We start from the raw sequence: 18,852 nt of genomic DNA, 5'->3' as shown, positions 1-18,852 counted from the left end.
GACATATTGTAAGCACTTTTGTAGATGTCACAGTATACCCATAGTACAATTATAATATGCTAATAAATAAAAACAAACAAATAAAGAACACCCAAATAAATGAATAAAAATAAAATAGGAAGAGACGGTTTCTTAAAAAAAAATTGTAAACATTAGTTAGCAAGTATTTGAACAAGCTACATGATACTTTACCAGAAAAGCATATCATAGAATCTAGAAGTAACTGATACCATCACTAAAACTCTTTGGAAAGACTAGTCATTTTCAGATTGTTCACATAAACTGGTCACTGATCAGGGAAAAACCCAGACAGAAGGACAAAATAAATTTACCAAAGAACTCATGGAAAATTATCAAGTATTAGCTGTGAAAAACAAAATTCTACCTAGTCATAAAATATAATAACCACTTAGCTTTCATGATCTCATTTCTGTTTCACCATGTTCTAAGTAAATTTATTTCGATAAGCTAATAAATCCACTTGCATCCCAAAAAAGTGTTAAACATACTTCAACTTTGTTAGAAGCAGGACAGCGTGGGAAATATTAGGAAAAATACAAAAAGATAAATAGCCATTGCATTTTAGGTGCTTCCTTTAGCACTAAGGAGATCAGACACATGTACTTCCAAGAATAAATAAAATAAGACATAACACGAAAAATTAATTAAAGTTAATCATAATCATTGTATTACAATGAAATTTAAGTGGTAAACTGTTAGGATTGTAAAGGATCCATAGATGCTCTGTGTATAGTGTTTTCCCCCCATCTGTCCCTTAATGATTATATTGCTTACATGTTGACTTATATTTCCCTGAGAACACTAGTACCTTTTCTCAGAACTATATTAAAGTTTTAACAATCAGGAACATTGAAAATACTCTCAGATTGTCTCAAATGGAGACATCAAAGTATATATTTTTGCATTGGATTCTGCTTATTTTAAAGAAAGTGGTCATGTATTTCTGTAAGTGGCCTTTAATGTACCAGAAGACTGGTGTAAAAAAGAAAAAATCCCTGTGACACATCCTGTCACCTTTTCTCATATATACTGCTTTTTAAATTCTTTCAATCAGCTTTGGTTAAAACAATAAAACCTTGTTGAAGTCTGCATGTCTGCATTGTCCATTTTACTCAGAAAATCCAAAATTTTCTTTTCTACTATGTGATTGGATGTAAAACATGAGTAATACTTCTTAGGTATTCTCTGGCAATTCTGTAATACGCTATGGATTCTGTTTTCTTGTGTGCTACACAAGTGCTCTACTGCTTGAGCCAAGCCCTCAGTCCTTTTTATATTCTGTTTTGGAGATATGGTCCTGCTAACGTTGCCTAGGCTGTCCTCAAACTCACAATCCTCTTTCCCCACCTCCTGAGTAGCAAGGATCACAGGGATGTGTCACCATGACATCTGTTTTCTTCAGCAAACCTCAAAGACAGATAATCACAAAAAGCAAGAATGGACAGTGAACTTTTGTGCTATAAAACACATCAAAACAAAAACAGCAACGAGTGTAGTTTAGTAACAGATAAGCCTCATACATGAGGGTCCCTGTAGTTAATAACAAGGTATCGTAAACTTGAAAATTGCTAAGAGAATAGGTCTTCACTGCACAAAAAAGGGTAAATTTAATGTGAGGTAATGAATATGTAATTAGCTTGATTTCACTGCACAAAGTATACATATAATCGGAATATACTATAAACACAGTTTTGGCCACTTAAAAAAATAGATAAGAAAAAAATTTATTACAGGAATGAAAGATCATATGGCTGTAATTTTTGTCTCATGTTTGTTTTCCTGAGTCATCTGTAGATAGGCAGATTGTTAATCTGTGTCATTTGGAATTATACTTGCTTTTTAAACTATTTACTTACGCTTCCAAATCTAATGTGATATGATACTCCTTTTACTTTTTTGTCCTAATTAATTCTGTGTTTGTGGTTTTTATTTTATAGAGACAGATGTTGGTGAATCTGGCGTGTCACTGAGAAATACTAGCTCTACAACTTCTTTGGCTACTCAAGGAGAGAGAAGACGACGAACTCTTCCCCAGCTTCCAAATGAAGAAAAGGTTCTTGAGAGCTCCAGAGCAAAGGTTGTAACACAGAGATCAGAGATAGGAGAGAAGCAAGACACAGAACTGCAAGAGAAAGAAACACCCACACAGGTATACCAAAAAGATAAACAGGATGCTGACAGAACCCTGAATAAAATGAACAGAGGAGTAAATGGTGAAATTCTTAAAACTGGTGGAGATAGTAAAGTCCTCCTTCACTTAGGCAGCTCTTCTGGGAAGGAGAAGAATGAAACCGATAAGGAAGCTTCTTTAATAAAACAGACATTAGCTAAAATACAGCAGCAACAAGAACAGAAGGAGCAGGCCCAGTGGACACCTACTAAACTATCTTCAAAAAGTGTTTCAGGTCAGATAGATAAATGTAGGGAGGAAGTTTCTAAACCAGAATCCCAATCTCCAGAAAAAATTCAAGGACATTCTACAAGCAAAGGAGAAAGGGTAATACAAAATGAGAACAAGAGAAGAAAAGCTGAGGAAATTCTGAAAAGTCAGCCTTCAAAGGGAGGAGACAAGAAGGAATCCTCCAAGCCATTAGTGCGACAAGGCAGCTTCACTATAGAAAAACCTACCCCAAACATACCCATAGAACTTATTCCTCATATAAATAAACAGACATCATCTACAACCCCTTCCTTAGTATTAACATCTGCAAGTAGACTGCGAGACAGAAGTGACTCTTTGGATACTGATTCTAGTATGGACACAACCCTTATTCTAAAAGACACAGAAGCAGTAATGGCTTTTCTAGAAGCTAAACTGCGTGAAGATAATAAAACTGATGAAGGCCCAGATACTCCCAGTTACAATAGAGACAATTCTATTTCCCCAGAGTCTGATGTGGATACAGCTAGTACAATCAGTCTGGTTACTGGAGAGACTGAGAGAAAGTCCACCCAAAAGCGAAAGAGTTTCACTAGCCTCTACAAAGATAGGTGTTCCACAAGTTCTCCTTCCAAAGATGTGACAAAATCTTCATCTTCAGGTGCTAGGGAGAAAATTGAAAAGAAAACAAAAAGCCGTTCCACAGATATAGGTTCAAGAGCAGATGGTCGGAAATTTGTACAATCCAGTGGAAGAATAAGGCAGCCTTCAGTAGACTTGACAGATGACGACCAAACTTCCAGTGTACCTCATTCTGCTATTTCTGACATCATGTCATCTGACCAGGAAACATACTCTTGCAAATCTCATGGAAGGACTCCACTAACCTCCACTGACGAGCATGTGCATTCCAAACTGGAAGGAGGCAAAGGAACAAAATCTAAGTCTTCTCCAGTAGCTCCTGGTTCATCCAATAAATCAACCACTCTTCCAAGGCCTCGACCTACTAGGACTTCCCTCTTGCGCAGAGCACGACTTGGTGAAGCTTCAGACAGTGAACTTGCTGATGCTGACAAGGCATCTGTTGCTTCTGAAGTTTCCACCACAAGTTCCACATCAAAACCACCCACAGGGAGGCGGAACATCTCTAGGATTGATTTATTGGCTCAGCCTCGTAGGACGAGGCTTGGCTCATTGTCTGCCCGTAGTGACTCTGAAGCAACAATATCTAGAAGTAGTGCCTCTTCACGTACCGCAGAAGCCATCATTAGAAGTGGAGCCAGATTAGTGCCATCTGATAAATTTTCTCCTAGAATTAGAGCTAACAGTATTTCTCGACTGTCAGACTCCAAGGTCAAAAGTATGAGCTCAACTCATGGCTCCTCTTCAGGTAAATTAGATCCAGATTTTTAATAACATAAGCATGTTTTGTTTGGGGCTCTTAATAATTAAATTTCTAGTGTCTTCCCAAAATAGTCAAGAGAAAGGTTACAACTTAGAAGGGTTTTTTTCTGTACTTAAAAATAATATTAGTGAACCAGGCACCAGTGGCTCACGCCTGTAATCGTAGCTACTTGGGAGGCTGAGATTAGGAGAATGGAGGTTCAAAGCCAGCCAGCCAAATAGTTCAAGAGACCCCACCTCCAAAAGTAACCAGAGCAAATGGACTGGAGGTGTGGCTCAAGCAGTGGAGTGCCTGCTTTGCAAGCCTAAAGCCAAGTTCAAACCCCAGTCCTACCAAAATAATAATAATAATTTCAGCTTAGTAAATAGAAAATTCAGAATTTAATGCACTTCTAATTAAAGTCCTTGGGCAAAATAGTTACTTCAAAATTAGAAATTTGTTGAACTGATTTAGGAGTTTTTCCATTTTGGTGACATGGCTAGATTTGTTTCAAAATTATATTTACTAATTATCTAGTTTAAATAATAGGAATTAATATTGTGCTTCTAAAAGCAGATACTTCAAAGCCCTCATGAACCTGAACAGAAGCAGTATACCTTTTATTAGTCCTTTCAGAGCTAAGTGAAATAATTGATCTTTTTTTTTTGTCTAATTTTGAAGTGTCTCATATACTTAGCATATTTTAAAGCTGAATTTGCTTATGGTTGGCACAGGTGAAAAACTAACTCTGAATTTATTTCAGTGGAAGAAGATGGATTTCATGTGGCAGTCCCTAAGCACATGTGGGTGAAACTGGGCTTAATTAATTGTGGGCATGATCTCACTAAGTGCTCTTACAACATTTAACTAGTAACTAGCTGTGACTGAGTGATAACTACAAAAACTACTTACTTCCCACCAGGCTTTAATTGCTCTTGCATATTGTCTGTTTTATACTTCATTATCAGAGCTGAAACCACTGAGAATACATGTTAACTAGAGAAAGGCAGGGGACTATTTATGCATATATCCTTAAGAATGGTCTTATTACTTCATAATCAACCTTATGTATGGGTGTGGCTGAAAAGGCCAATGGGAGAGACCAGTTATAAGACTTAAAGATTATTTCCTGTCACCAAGCATCAAAGTAAGCCCTAGGTCTTGAGTTAATGGTGGAGGGAAAGTTGGTGCAGTCTTTCGCTTTGTTTGATTTACATCTCCCAGAACATATCCTATAAGACTCAAAAGTAATGGTACTTAGTATTTGTTTTGTTGCTGTTTCACCTCCTGTTCCTCCTTTACTGCTGCTTTCCTATACTTACCTTTCTATCTCTGCTAGTTAGTGGTTTTGGAAATGATAGTCCATGGGTCATGGTAGAAATATATATAGGGCTGAAACTACTAGAGAACATACAATCGTGGCTTCAAAAAGAATAGATGGATTTTCTTATTACCCAAGTCCTTGTTTACAGTTTGGGCTTGCTTGTTTATGAATTTATTGTCAAGTATTTGAAAACTGCTATATTTTGTTGCATGATTTCCTAGTATTGTTATTCTGTTGTTTCTTATGGCTGTACCTCTTCAAATCAAATTCCCTTTGTGGTGTTTTCTATGGTTTGTTCCCTGATAAAATTTCATCTGCCACACTGCTTGTTTTATCATCTTATCTCCATTTAGGTAAATTAAAATATCTTAATATTGTTCTTTCATAGCATAAGCTATAACATAAATTACATGTTATCAAGTAGCTTTCCCTTCTATGCTGAGTGACTAGCTTTTACCACACGAGTGATCTGGTTTTATTCCTCATTTTTTAGTGTTTGGGGCTTATTCAAGATGCAAGGCAAATGTGATTACTTCAGCAAGTCTGAGTAACAAATATAAGATATCATTATTTATAGAAACAGTTTGTTTTCCACTTTGAATACCAAACTTGATACTCAGATTTCTTTGTCCAAAAAGAACCTCAAATTCCTTAATGAAATTAAGGAAATTCCTTAATGAGATATAGTACATGTCTATGGCATAAAATAGCATACTAGCAGTATATAAATAATTATTGTCATGCGCTACAAGGGATATTTCCTTTAGGGACGTGAGACTAGGAGATGAAATAACCTACCCTATTCAGGTAGCTCCAGCAGGGACAGAAAATCCAGGGACTTCCATTCCCAGCCCATTGCTCTTCTGCCACATGTACTCTAACTCTTAGAAATAGTCAGTACTACATGCTACCTTCCAGAAGACAGCTAGAATCTGCTGGATTATTAGAAGTATAAACAAAGTCAATATACAATTATAACAGTTCTGGAAGTGTTCACTAAAATTTTTGCAAGTCTGCTATTTTACCCAGTTGTTATCACTTTATGGGCTGAAAGCCACATTGTGACCAAGGATTCCCTCAAGGTGTTCATTTTCTAGTATTGTATCTTTTTACACTTATCCAAAAGAACAGCCAGTAGCATGGAGAATGTAGTATAAAAAGAAAAAGACCAAACATGTTTGATTTTGGTAATTTTAATATTAAGATAATTCTGTTTAAAATAATTCTAATATTTTGAATGGAAAAATAAAACTCTTAGCTTTTGAAATAATGATTTAAAAGAATGTAAATCTTAGTGGTTAGTGTTGGTTTTAAAGATCTTGGAATTGTCTGAACCTAGCACCTGTAATACTGTCCAAACTGGCATATTAAAAATAATTCTGAAAAAAGTTTCAGATTCCATATTTTTAAGAGAAATGTATATGGTAAAAACTGGTGATTGGGAATGTCTGATTTAACAGTATTGGGGTTAAGAGTTCTTTTATGCATGATATAACTTGCTTCTAAGAGTTTAGCAAATGTCCCCCACCCAAATTCTGTCAGTGATTCTTCAGTACCAAGGTACAATTGAAATGCCCATATTTATTTTAATAAAATGAATTTAGAATTGAGGACCTTAAATTGTCAAATTTTTAAAGCAGTTGGTTTTCATTATATGTAAGGTGCAGACTTTAGAAAGTAAAGATATTATATTAATACTCTTAGAATTTTTCTTAAAATGTTTCCTTTCCCTTTTTAATTCTAATTCTCAGTATTTATACACAGTGGAAATTAAGTGACAGGTATGCATGGCTTGAGTTAATTCTTCCTCCAGGAGAGAGGCCAAAGCAGAGAATTACCAGGGATTTTTTTTTTCAAGTAATCTCAATGCTGTATGTTCATAAGTATACACACAAAACATGTTCATGATTTAATTTCCCACTAAAATATTCTGATGTAGTCTGAAGATGCATTGTGTGTTATCTGAAATGTATTCAGTCTGCAGTTGTAGTCAACAAAGTTTCGGTTAAGTGAAAAGAAAAGGGAGCATTCACAAATACATGATACTAATAACATTCCTTTTTAATTATAGATATTCTGGATAGAATGTTTTTATAGTAGACATACTAGTTTATTATTTCAACAAGAGGGAGTGTTATTTCATAACAAAAATAAAATAAATTTTGTGATATTGTAACTAAAATAAGTTTTGGATGAGTCACAAGATTAAGACCATCCTGGAACTACTTCCCCTAATCAACAGCCATCTTGGAAACTGGCATTTTAGTGCACATTTTCAATTTAATGTCTATTAAGCACTTGTACAAAATTTTACATACATTGTTACCTAAACAATATAAAATTCAAGGGAAAAAAAGTAAAATTTTTCTTCAACATAGGTGGAAAGTAGAAAAACTTGTCATCCATGACATACATTGAGAATGGTTAAAAATTGTTCTGTTGGAAATGAAAAAATAGACCTTTCTAATGTTTAAGTATAAAACACTTGGAACAGTAAGGAATGAACTCTGGGAGTCAGTAGATCTGCCCTAGACTTTGACACAAGCAAGGCAGTACCTCTCTGACATACTTTATCTCTAAATTGAAGGATTTAGACTATGATTATTCGGTTCCAAAATTCTATGAAGTAAATAAGCTTGCGTGAAAAAAACCTTCAAACTTGAAATTTCCTCTGTATTAATTAGCAAGTTATGAGGCATTTTCACTTGATAAAATATATAGGTGGTAGTAGTTTGGAATCAAAGGTTAAGGAAAACAAATGTTTTGTAAGAAGTTCTTCTGAGAAATATCAGTTAAAAGTCCTGGCCTTACCCTCCCTCCCTGATGACTTTCTCCAGTGGTTGTCATTCACTCAGGCTGAGTGGTACACAGAGGTGACTCAGCTTTTCTTCATGGACTTCCTGTGTGATATGCTTTCCATTCTCGAAGATTTAGTAAGCCAGTTTTTTATTTGCTTTGCTTTGCTACACTCATTCTCTCATTCTGCCCTACGTGATATAACCTAAAGATGTTATTCTCCAGTTTTTAAAATACACTTTTTCTTTTGGTTGCTTTTTAAAGATAGGATTAGATGATTTAGTATTCTTACTGACTTCTAGTTGGAAAGGTAGCGAAGTTTTTCATTTACTGTTTTCCTCTAAATGTGTAATTGTTGTATAATCTTGAGACTCAGTAAAATACTACTAAAAGTTAATTTTAGTGGCTGGCAGAACTACTCAAGTGGTAGAGTGCCTGCATAGCAAGCATGAGGGCCCTGAGTTCGAATCCCAGTACTACACACAAAAAAATCAATGTGGCTCTACTTATATGTTATGACTTAATATTTAGCATGGATGCCAGTTCATAGCACTTGGTGCTTAATTTCTCACTCTGCTTTCATGAGCTCTGCACTCTTAGAATATATCGGCCATTGATGCCCTTCTTCCTAAATTACTACTTTCATCATATTCATATTTTAATTCATTCTGCAGTTTATTAAAATTCTGTCATTTTTTTGTCTCAAGACAGTTTTCAATTATAGGTTTGATGACCAGTTTCACAGTTATAAAGCAAGAAATTTGAGCTAACAAATGATTATTTTCTTATTTCTGGATAATAATGTAAGATACCAGAATAAACACACATTTAGCATTTATGAGTACAAATTTGTTTGCTGTATTTTTTATTTTGTTTGCCATATTTTTAACTTTTTTCCCCAAAAAGATGAGAAAATTGTAGACTTCACCAATCTGCTCTGCAGCTTACATCAAGTTTCTGAGGGCAAGGGAGATAGGCAGAGACAGACAAATGGAGAGAGGGAAAAGGAAAGTCTTCTAGTAGTAGAAATTGTAACTGACAGAAAGTGCTAAAGTTTATCACTTAAAATACCAAAAGCATCTCATGCTTTTTCTAGATTTGAGAAAAGCAGTGCTCATATGCAGGAACTCACTTATTCAAGATTATTCATTAGCATGTGGTAGCCAGACACTTCACTGGCTGCTGGGTGTGCATTAGTGAGTTAAACAGACATGCTCCCTTCCTCTGGGGTGCTCGCTATGAGTTAGTCATCGTCTGCCTGTTTACCTCCATTTTATGCTTCACAAATTATTTCTATGTTTGGTTCTCATATTGCAAGTAGTAAAGTGTCTGTATTAATTTGTCTTCTGATTTTTCAAATGTGTTAGCAATGCCATTTTTAAATGTCTTTTCTAATCTTAAATAAGAAAGTGATTGCTACTTTCTTTAATGTGACTATCCACAGTATCTCCTGTGCTTAAATGTCAGTGGTCGTGAGAACAGCTTATAGTTTTGCTCTTTGTAAATTATGTCATTATCAATTTTGACCATATGCTTTCAGTGTCAGAGTGGCACAGTTGTACTGAAAATGCTTTGTTGTGTTTTTTACCGTGTAAAAAGATTTTTTCCAACCATAGCATAACAGGATGTTGAATAACAGAGGTAATGTTTTTTCTGCCATAAAGACATAATTTCCAGTAGGAGTTATGCACATTTGTATGTTGGGAAAAGAGGGTTTTTACCATCTCCATGTGCAAAAGTCCATGTGGCATGAGGAAATCTTTTCCCTTGTTTTTATTTTTGTTGTCGTTGGTGTTGTTGCTGTCATTTTTTAAATATCCATATTTTCATTCAAATGAGAAATACTTGCAATTGAAAAATACCCACATTAAGCAATTCTAAATAGAGCTTCCTTAGTTGTTTATCATCAGTGAAATTTTTCATCTGGATGTTTATTCACTACACTACAAAATGAAGGTCTTTCAGTTGTTTTTAATTATTCATTGTTTTGAATTCACCAAAGCATAATGTTTCTATCTTTAAGGGTTAGTAGACTTATTTTGTGAGGTATGTGTGTCAGTTCTTGAAAACTGTGCTGTGTGTACACTCATGGTGTTTTTGAAATCATGATTTTTATTTTATCTCCTTTAAATGATGACATAATAATTCTTTTTTTAATAATTAAACTAATTTAGTAAATTCAAGATGGAGGCGCTTTCCTACTGATTATGCTTCCACCTCAGAAGATGAATTTGGATCAAACCGTAATTCCCCTAAACATACTCGTCTACGTACTTCTCCAGCCCTGAAAACCACTCGCTTGCAGAGCGCTGGATCAGCCATGCCTGCTAGCTCTTCATTCAAGCATCGGATTAAAGAGCAAGAGGATTACATCAGAGACTGGACTGCTCATCGGGAAGAGATAGCCAGGTGGGTTCTGTCAGCAACGCATGAATGCTGGTGAACTCAGCTTTGTCAGCAGAATTACTCTCCATCAGCCTCTTTTCCTTAGTTTCTCTTATTTTTAATCTATTTAATGCCAGTGGTACTAGCATTGTAGAATGTGTTGTAGAATTACTTGTCTTGCCCCTCCCCCCTCCCCCTTTTTTTTAATTTCTAGTTGAGCAGGCAGTTACTGATTACTGTCCTTTCACTTCCAAAGAGGCAGTCGCCTGCCTACCCAGTAGAGATGTGTTGCTGATATTCTCTGGTGAAAATTAGATTAGGCAGATTTTTCTTTTTTCTTTTTTTCTTTTTGATTAAGATAGGGTCTCGCTCTGTAGCCTCAAACTCTTGATCCTCCTGCTTCAGCCTCCCAAGTGCTGGGCTTATAGCCATGCTTCTACTTTTTTGAATCATTAAGCATAGTTAGTCCAACCCTTTAAGAAATCAAAACAAGCCGAGATGCTGTTGGCTCACTCCTATAATCCTAGCTACTTGGGAGGCAGAGATCAGGAGGATTGCAGTTTGAGGCCAGCCTGGGTAAATAGTTTGAGAGATCCTATGTTGAAAATACCCAATACAAAAAGGGGGCTGGCAGAATGACTCAAGTGGTAGAGCACCTGCCTAGCAAGTGTGAGGCCCTGAGTTCAAACCCCAGTACCACAAAAAGAAAATCAAAACATGATCATTTTGAATATTAAATGACTATTATAACCTTTAGATTATATATAAAAAGTAAAACTCATGCTGCAGATGTAATGAATAACTTACTGTGGATGAACATTGGAGAGGGGTTACACTCAAACAGATGTGACACTTGTTCAGATGTAAGACTTTTTGTGTAATGTTTGTAAGATATTAAATTTTACTGTGGTATATGTATTAACTAAACATTTTTGTTGCATATGTGCTAAAACTACTTCTGCCCTTACTTAAGATACTCATGTTGAAGTCTTATACTTGGCAGTGTTCTTGGCATATGTAGAGTAATCCACGGGTGCTTTTAAGAACAGTAGCAAACTTTGACCTGAATCTAACGCCTTTATCTTTCTGTTGACTTCTGTGAATTGTTGTTACTTTAACGTAATGTTCAGTCTTTTGTTTTAAATGAGTTCATTTGTAATTATTCTTTTCAGAGAACATGACCTTCTAATCTCGTTGTGCATCTTAAGACATTTTTGTTTTCCTACACAGATAGCTTTTTGTGGGACTAACTGAAACAATTTTAAGCCATTTTTTTCTAGTTAGAGAAAGGATTTGGGATCCATAAATCATTAGGGCCCACAAATACCTATAATGAGAGAGTCTTAACATGTTTTCTATTCTTCTGGGTACAGCTGGCAATAGGTCCTGCTCTGGTCTCATCACTGTCCCCTTCCTATGAGGAAATGCCCAGCTTCACAAGATCAGGTGGTACCAAGGAGATCGAGAATACGTTTCTCTCAGGCTCTCACTACCCTAAACTAGAAAAACTAACAACCTTATTCTTCTGGGCCATCTCTACTTCCTTTCCCCCAAAAAGACTAACGCAAAGGGAAGAGAGGATAGTGGCTGAACATTGTGTTCACTTGTTGCTGTTTTGTTATGTGCCTTATTGCTATTGTCTGTGTTCTTTTATTATCTGTGATAGGATTCTAAGGCCAAGCTGTTCAGCCTTTAATTAGATTTTCATGCCTTAGTCCCTCAATTTTGTCAGTAGCACTCTGCAAATAAAACTTGCTTTGGGGATATTAATTTTTCAAGGTATATTTTTCAGCCACATATCTCACTGCCATAGAACTATTTTCTTTTTCATGGAAAATAAAAAGGAGAGGAATGAAGGACAGACAGCATGGGAAGAAAGTTAATGTTGATACTTAATGCTCATATTTGGCAGTGATAACTTAGCTTAATATGAGAAAATTTATTTTCAAAGGCTTTGAATCGAAAACAAAATGTGAGAAATAATTGTATTTTTAAAAATGGACTACTGCTGTCATGTAAAACTCACATACTGAGAGCAACACTTATTGGGGAGTAATAGGTAAAGATACTTTTATTTGAAAAGTATCATCATGAACTTTTTTACAAAAATGTGTTTTGCTTTGGCATATTCTTTTTGTTTACAATTTGAAGCTATTTCACTTAACCAGCATTTTGTATGTATCTTATGTAGTAAGTCTTTGGCTGCATTTCAACTTAAAGCACAACAATGAGGTTAATTCAGAATATGAAATACATAAGCAAAGTATAGTATAGCTGGACTTCGAATTTGAAGAAGAAACTTTTCCTCCAGGTGCTCCTGATAACTCCTGCCTCAGTTTCTCTATTATAACATGAAAACAAATTTTCTTCTAGTAGGAGTTTGATAGGAGTTTTATAAATATTCAGGTGATAACTATAGTACCACCTTTACAGATGACAAAATAAAATACTGTTAACCCAAAAAGAATACTGGAAGACTATGAGATTCCAGTTTGAATCACAAGGACTCTTAAAGTTTTTTCAGCGTTTTAGATTCATTTTTTGCACATACCATACTAGCATTAAATTATACTTTTAGGAGAGAACCCTAGTTAACAGTATTTCATGAGTTAACCACTCTTTATGCATATATTTACACAAGAAGATTGAAAGATAAAGCCAACGTAGTATCTTATCCTTATGTTAGGTGAGAGTATTATTTGTAAAGGTGGTGTCCTGATTTTGTATACACTTCTACAGGCCTGGTTTAGATCACATTTGCATATTCATAAGTTCTTTATATGTACTGTAGATATACACATAGTGTCCATCAGCTCAACAGAGAATTTTTAAGCACTCGTGTAAGCATAGCATAGTGGTCACTGTGCTGTGAGGGACGTGTAGATGGCTTGGATGAATGCGTTCAGTGTAGAGCTCAATGAAGAAAGCAAATGGTGTGTGTGCCTTGTACTGTGATAATGTCCAGGCATTCTAATAGAGCTGTAAAATGTGTGACTTTCGCTCAAATACAGGGCAGAGCTGGCCAAATAATGAGAGACTTTGAATGCTAAGTAAAGAATATGCATATTATTTTATGTGCTTGGAAGCTTTGAAGATTTCTGAAGAGAAAGAGTAACTTCTCCTCTATATTAAAGACCATAACTCTGAAGGCATTGCATAGAATTGTCTGGGTGAAAAGAAGGGCTTATAGACTGGTGATTTGTGTCAAAAGTTAATGTGCAAGATATTAAAGACCTAAAGTAGGACAGTGTGTTAGTGAGGACATGAATAAGAGATAGGGAAGTATAGCAGTTTACAACATCTGATGACTGCAGAATGATAAGACAGGCTTTAAAATGATTCCATGGTTGATCAAATGGTAAATTAGCAAGGATAGGAAACAAAAGACAAAGAGAAAGAAAACAAGCTACATTTTGGACATACTGACAAAAAGGTACTTACAGGACAGCCATGTAAAAAGTCTAGCAGAGAATTACATTACAGCTGTGAAACACAGAAAGCTGCGGACAGCTAGAATCATAGTTGTAGAAGTCATTCATGAAAAGAATGACTTGACATTATGGTAATAGATGATACCATGAGAGAATGATGAGTGGACTGGGAATGCTGTTGAACTCGAGAGATAGACCAATTATGAGGATGCAGTGTAGACGAGAGCATCTGAATTAAAGCCATTTCTACCAGTTTCTCTGTGAACCTGGACAAGTTAATTCACTGTACTCGGTGATCTCATCTGTAAAATGGACATAATAACAATAGTGCCAACTGAAGAGAGTTGGCAAATTGACACATATGCTTCATCCGGTGCTTGACATATAGTGGTTAAGAGAGGCACAGAGGAAACAGTGATAGATAATTGTATTTAGAGCTCTGTTTTAAGCCTTCAGAATCAACATTAAGTTCTTACAGCTTATAAATTGTCCCGTTAGACTTTAATTCCTTTTATACCCAAGAATCACAAACAATTGTTCAACTTCTCAGTCCAGACTCAGTCACTTTGCACTGTTATCATGTCCTCATAGTAAAACTACTAGTATATAAGTGTTCTGGAGTTTTTCTAATATTGAAAAAGACTAATCAGAAGATCTGGGGCTGGTGGCTCAAGTCTGTCATTGTAGCTCCTTAGGAGACTGAGATAAAAGAATCACAGTTCTAGGCCAGCTAGATTAAAAAAAAAAAAAAGTGAGACCCCATCTTAATAGAAAAAAGCTTGGCATGGTCCAGTATGCTTGCATCCCAGATAAAGCAGGACACATAAAATAAGAGGATCGCAGTCCAGGCTGACCTGGTCAAAAAAGGAGACTCTACCTCCAAAATAACCAGAGTGAAAAGGACCAGAGGCAGCTCAAGCAGCAGTAGAGCATTGCCACAAAGCCTGTGTTCAAAGCCCAGGTGCCACCAAAAAAAAATAATTTAATTTGAAAGCTTCAAATTAACAACCATATAAATAGAACCATACTCTATAATGGAATGATAAAAAGCTCCTATTTCAATTTAGAAGACATTAGGTTTAAATTAATTTAATGATGTATATAATTGAGTCAACTTTAAGATAGGAAATGATGTGCAGTGATACAGTTGCACACAGAGCACACAAACGTGTGAAAAGAATAATGTGGGGTACTTTTTTCCTGAACAGTGTGTGTGGTGTGTACATTAAGAACAGATCATTTCATGCAGTTTTTACTGCATAACAAGTGGATATGACTGTTGTTGACATTTTTCTAATTCATACTGCTTTCCACAAATACCAGAAACTTCATTTTACAAATGTCTACAGAAAAAAAAAAATCTTTAAAGAAAAAAATAGATTTTTATATAAATTGATGCTTATTTTTTAAAATTTACTCTGTTCCTTCTCCTAGTTCATTTATTTCAGGAAAAAATTGATAATACAGGTTGAGTATCTCTTATCCCAAACACTTGAGACTAAATTACAGTTTTTGGATTTTTCAGGATTTTAGAATATTTGCATTATACAATGAGATATCTTGAATATGAGTGTGAAGTCTAAACACAAAATTAATTTATGCTTCAGATTCACCTTCAAAGTCATTTTATACTTTTTTTGGGTACTAGGGATTGAATGATTAAACCAGAGCCTCAGGCTTGCTAGACAAGCACTCTACCACTTGATTTACACCCCCAGGCCTTTTGGTTTTATTTTGTTTTTGAGATGGGGCCTCACTAACTGCCTGCACTGGCCTTGAACTCACAATCCCCCTCCCTCTGTCTCCCGAGTAACTATGACTGACTACAGGTATATGCCACGGTGCTCGGTTTTATACAATATTTTTAATGTGCCTGTGCTTTGACTGCAGTCTGTCACATGAGATCAGGTATAGAATTTTCCATTTGTGGTGTCATGTTGCTACTCAAAACTTGTAGATTTTTGAGCATTCCAGATTCTTGATTTTCAGATTTAGAATGTTCATCCTGAACTCTCGTTCTCAAAATGATCACATGAACAATTAACAAGTTTGAAAAATTATATATGGAATGGGAATGTAGATAATGTAGTATGACTTAATGAAAAGATCTAGTTCTGCCCATTACTCCTTTTGGCTTTAGCCTAGAATGGTCATGTGATTTCTAGGCTTCACTTTCTTCACCTGTAAAACAAATATTGTCTTACAGGGTGGTTGTGAGAATTAAATGTGTTGATAAATGTAAGGCTTCTTTATAATGTCTTCATTATAGTATCATGGCATTCACTATGTATTCTAGGCTCCACAATTCTCAGGGACCTGTCCTCTTCTTCACTGCCATAGCCCTTAAGACCTAGGACAGTACCTGGCAAGTAATAAGGGATCAGTAATATTTGTTGGTGGTTCTCCTACCTTTTTTCCATTGGTAAAGAAAAGAAAAATTAACTGTCATTTCTGATAATGCTTAATATTCACTATGAGTTGCTTCTGTTGGTATAAGCTTGAATTTAGTTTCTCTTTAAACTTAAATTGTTACATAATTACTGCAGCCCTTAAGAAGGAAAAATATGTTCCTTTGTACGTAACTTTGGATTTTTAAGTTGCAGAAACGGTCACATATACTTTAAGAGTATTCTGTCATAATCAAACACGTTGGTATACACACACACACACACACACACACACACACACACACACCCCTCTATAATCACAGCTCTCAGGAGGCTGAGGGAGGAGAATTGTGGGTTCAGGGCCAGCCTTGGGTTACTTAGTAAGACCCTGTCTCAAACTCTGCACCCCCCAACCAGAAAAAGAATATTCTGTCATTCCAAAACTTGCCCTGTGGCCAAATCGAGTTTTATGTGCAGCAGATGCATAATGTGGGGAAATTGCATGTTTCAATGAATTGAAATCTTTTTGAGATATAAGAAATATCAACAGTAGATTTTATAAAGTTCTCTAAAAACAACCCTCACAAGAAAAATGTCTTATTGGTTATCACTAGTAACGATACTTGTTCATGAGAATAAAGGACCTGGATATGAATCCACACAGCTATGCCCACCTTATTTTTGACAAAGGTGTCAAAAACTTACGATGGAGAAATAGACAGCCTCTTCAACAAATATTGCTGGGGAAAGTGGCTATCTGCCTGCAGAAAACTGAAACTAGATCCATGCCTGTCACCCTGTACTAGTATCAACTCAAAGTGGATTTGATATCAGACCCAAAACCTTGCAGTTAGTACACGAAAGATCAGGGAATGCCCTGGAAACAATAGGTAAAGGCAAGGACTTCCTCAGTAGAATTCTAGCAGCCCAGCAACTAAGAGAAAGGATGGACAAATGAGACTACATGAGATTAAAAAGCTTCTACCAACAAAAGAAATGGTCTCTAAATTGAAGAGATCACCCACAGAGTAGAAGAAAATATTTGCTAGCTATAAATCAGACAAAGGATTGATAACTAGAATGTACAGAGAGCTCAAAAAACTAAACTCCCCCAGAATTAATAAACCCATAAAGAAGTGGGCAACTGAACTAAACAGAACTTCTTCTAAGGAAGAAATCCAAATGGCCAAAAAACACATGAAAAAATGCTCACCATCCCTGGCCATAAAGGAAATGCAAATCAAAACCACACTAAGATTCCACTTCACTCCTGTTAGAATAAGTAGCATCAAGAACATCACCAACAACAAATGCAGGCGAGGATGCAGGAAAAAGGGACCCTCATATACTGCTGGTGGGGAATGCAAGCTAGTACAACCACTTTGGAAAACAATATGGAGGCTTCTTAAAAAACTAAACATAGATCTACCATATGATCCAGCAATACCACTCCTAGAGATATACCCAAAGGAATGCAACTCAAGTTATTACAAAAGCACCTGCACACCCATGTTTATTGCAGCACTATTTACAGTAACCTAGCTATGGAAACAGCCAAGATGGCCCACTACTGATGAATGGATTAAGAAAATGTGGTATTTATACACAATGGAATTTTACACAGCCACAAAGAAGAATGAAGTTTGTCATTTGCAAGTAAATGGATGGAACTGGAGAACATCATCTTAGGCGAAGTTAGCCAGGCTCAGGAGGCCAGAAATTGCATGTTCTCCCTCATATGTAGATTATAGACCTAAAACAAATGCAGTAATGTTACTGGTCATGGGTCACACACTAAGGGGAGAATGTGCACGGGAGGAATAGGGAAAAGGAAGGAAACCTAAAATTTGAATGTGGTTGATGTGTTCACTGTAGAGGAGAGAATATAGCAATCTTAAACTGTCAGAGGCCACTATGGGAAGGGGACCAGAAAGTAGTGAAGAGGTCTGGTAGTGATGAACCAGTGTGGGTTGCAATACACAAGTGCATGGAAGCAATGCTAGGAATCTCTCTGTATGGCTGTCTTTATCTCAAACTAGCAAAAACGCCATGTCCTTTTTATTATCTCCTATGTTTTCTCTTCAACAAAACCGGAGAACAAGAGGGCAGAACAGGCTCTGCCCAGAAGCAGTTGGCAGGGGAGGGGGAGGTAGCACAATGTATACACCTGTAAGTAAATATAAAAGTAATAAAATAAAAGGAGAAAAGAAAAAAATAAATAAGTAAATTTTTAAAAAGATGACTTGTCCATTAGTTCACAAGGTTGAACACATAAATAGCTTTATGGGTGTGCATACTCATCCTGGGGTTGGGTCCTGCAGTGGGTTCGTCTAAGCTGTACAGTCATGAGCAGGCCATGCAACCTCTGAGAATCTGTGCCCATTCACAAAATGGTGCAAGTCTTAGCTCACAAATGCTTCATGACCTTTAAATGACCTCGTGTAATAGAAAGTGCTCCACATAGTATACAGTTCCATGGAACAAATAGGCTTTATTGGCCATGTAGTGGTGAAGCTTATGAAGCCTTCTCAGTGTTTCTAAATGTATAAAATACTTAGAATTATTAAGAATTCCAATTATATTGAAAGTCAGTTGTCAGAATATTTTAAAGTGATGTAGTATGGTTCTTGATGAACATATTTGATAAAAGTGTTACTGTGCGTTTAGTTTTGAAGATGTCATCAAAGTGATGACCATAGTTATCTTTTGGAATATATACAGCCATGATAATGTGATTTCTGTTG

At 36.0% G+C, this 18,852-nt stretch overlaps 1 protein-coding gene across 7 annotated transcripts in view; it reads left to right on the top strand.

Annotated features, from left to right (window-relative positions):
* The window catches only part of Cep170 (centrosomal protein 170), a 114,999-nt gene that overhangs the window by 78,434 nt on the left and 17,713 nt on the right, over positions 1-18,852 (top strand). For 6 of the 7 annotated variants that reach the window (XM_074048776.1, XM_074048770.1, XM_074048773.1 and 3 more), the window contains 2 exons: positions 1,959-3,791; positions 10,080-10,314. In XM_074048776.1, the coding sequence (XP_073904877.1) occupies positions 1,959-3,791; positions 10,080-10,314 (2,068 nt within the window). The remainder of the gene's footprint in view (positions 1-1,958; positions 3,792-10,079; positions 10,315-18,852) is intronic. The other variant, XM_074048775.1, reaches the window with a different exon arrangement.

The sequence above is a fragment of the Castor canadensis genome, chromosome 11 (genome assembly GCF_047511655.1).
Source record: "Castor canadensis chromosome 11, mCasCan1.hap1v2, whole genome shotgun sequence".
In the NCBI taxonomy this organism is placed as follows: Eukaryota; Metazoa; Chordata; class Mammalia; order Rodentia; family Castoridae; genus Castor; species Castor canadensis.
Note: the sequence above shows the minus strand (reverse complement) of the source record. Positions and strands in the feature narration are given on the sequence as shown.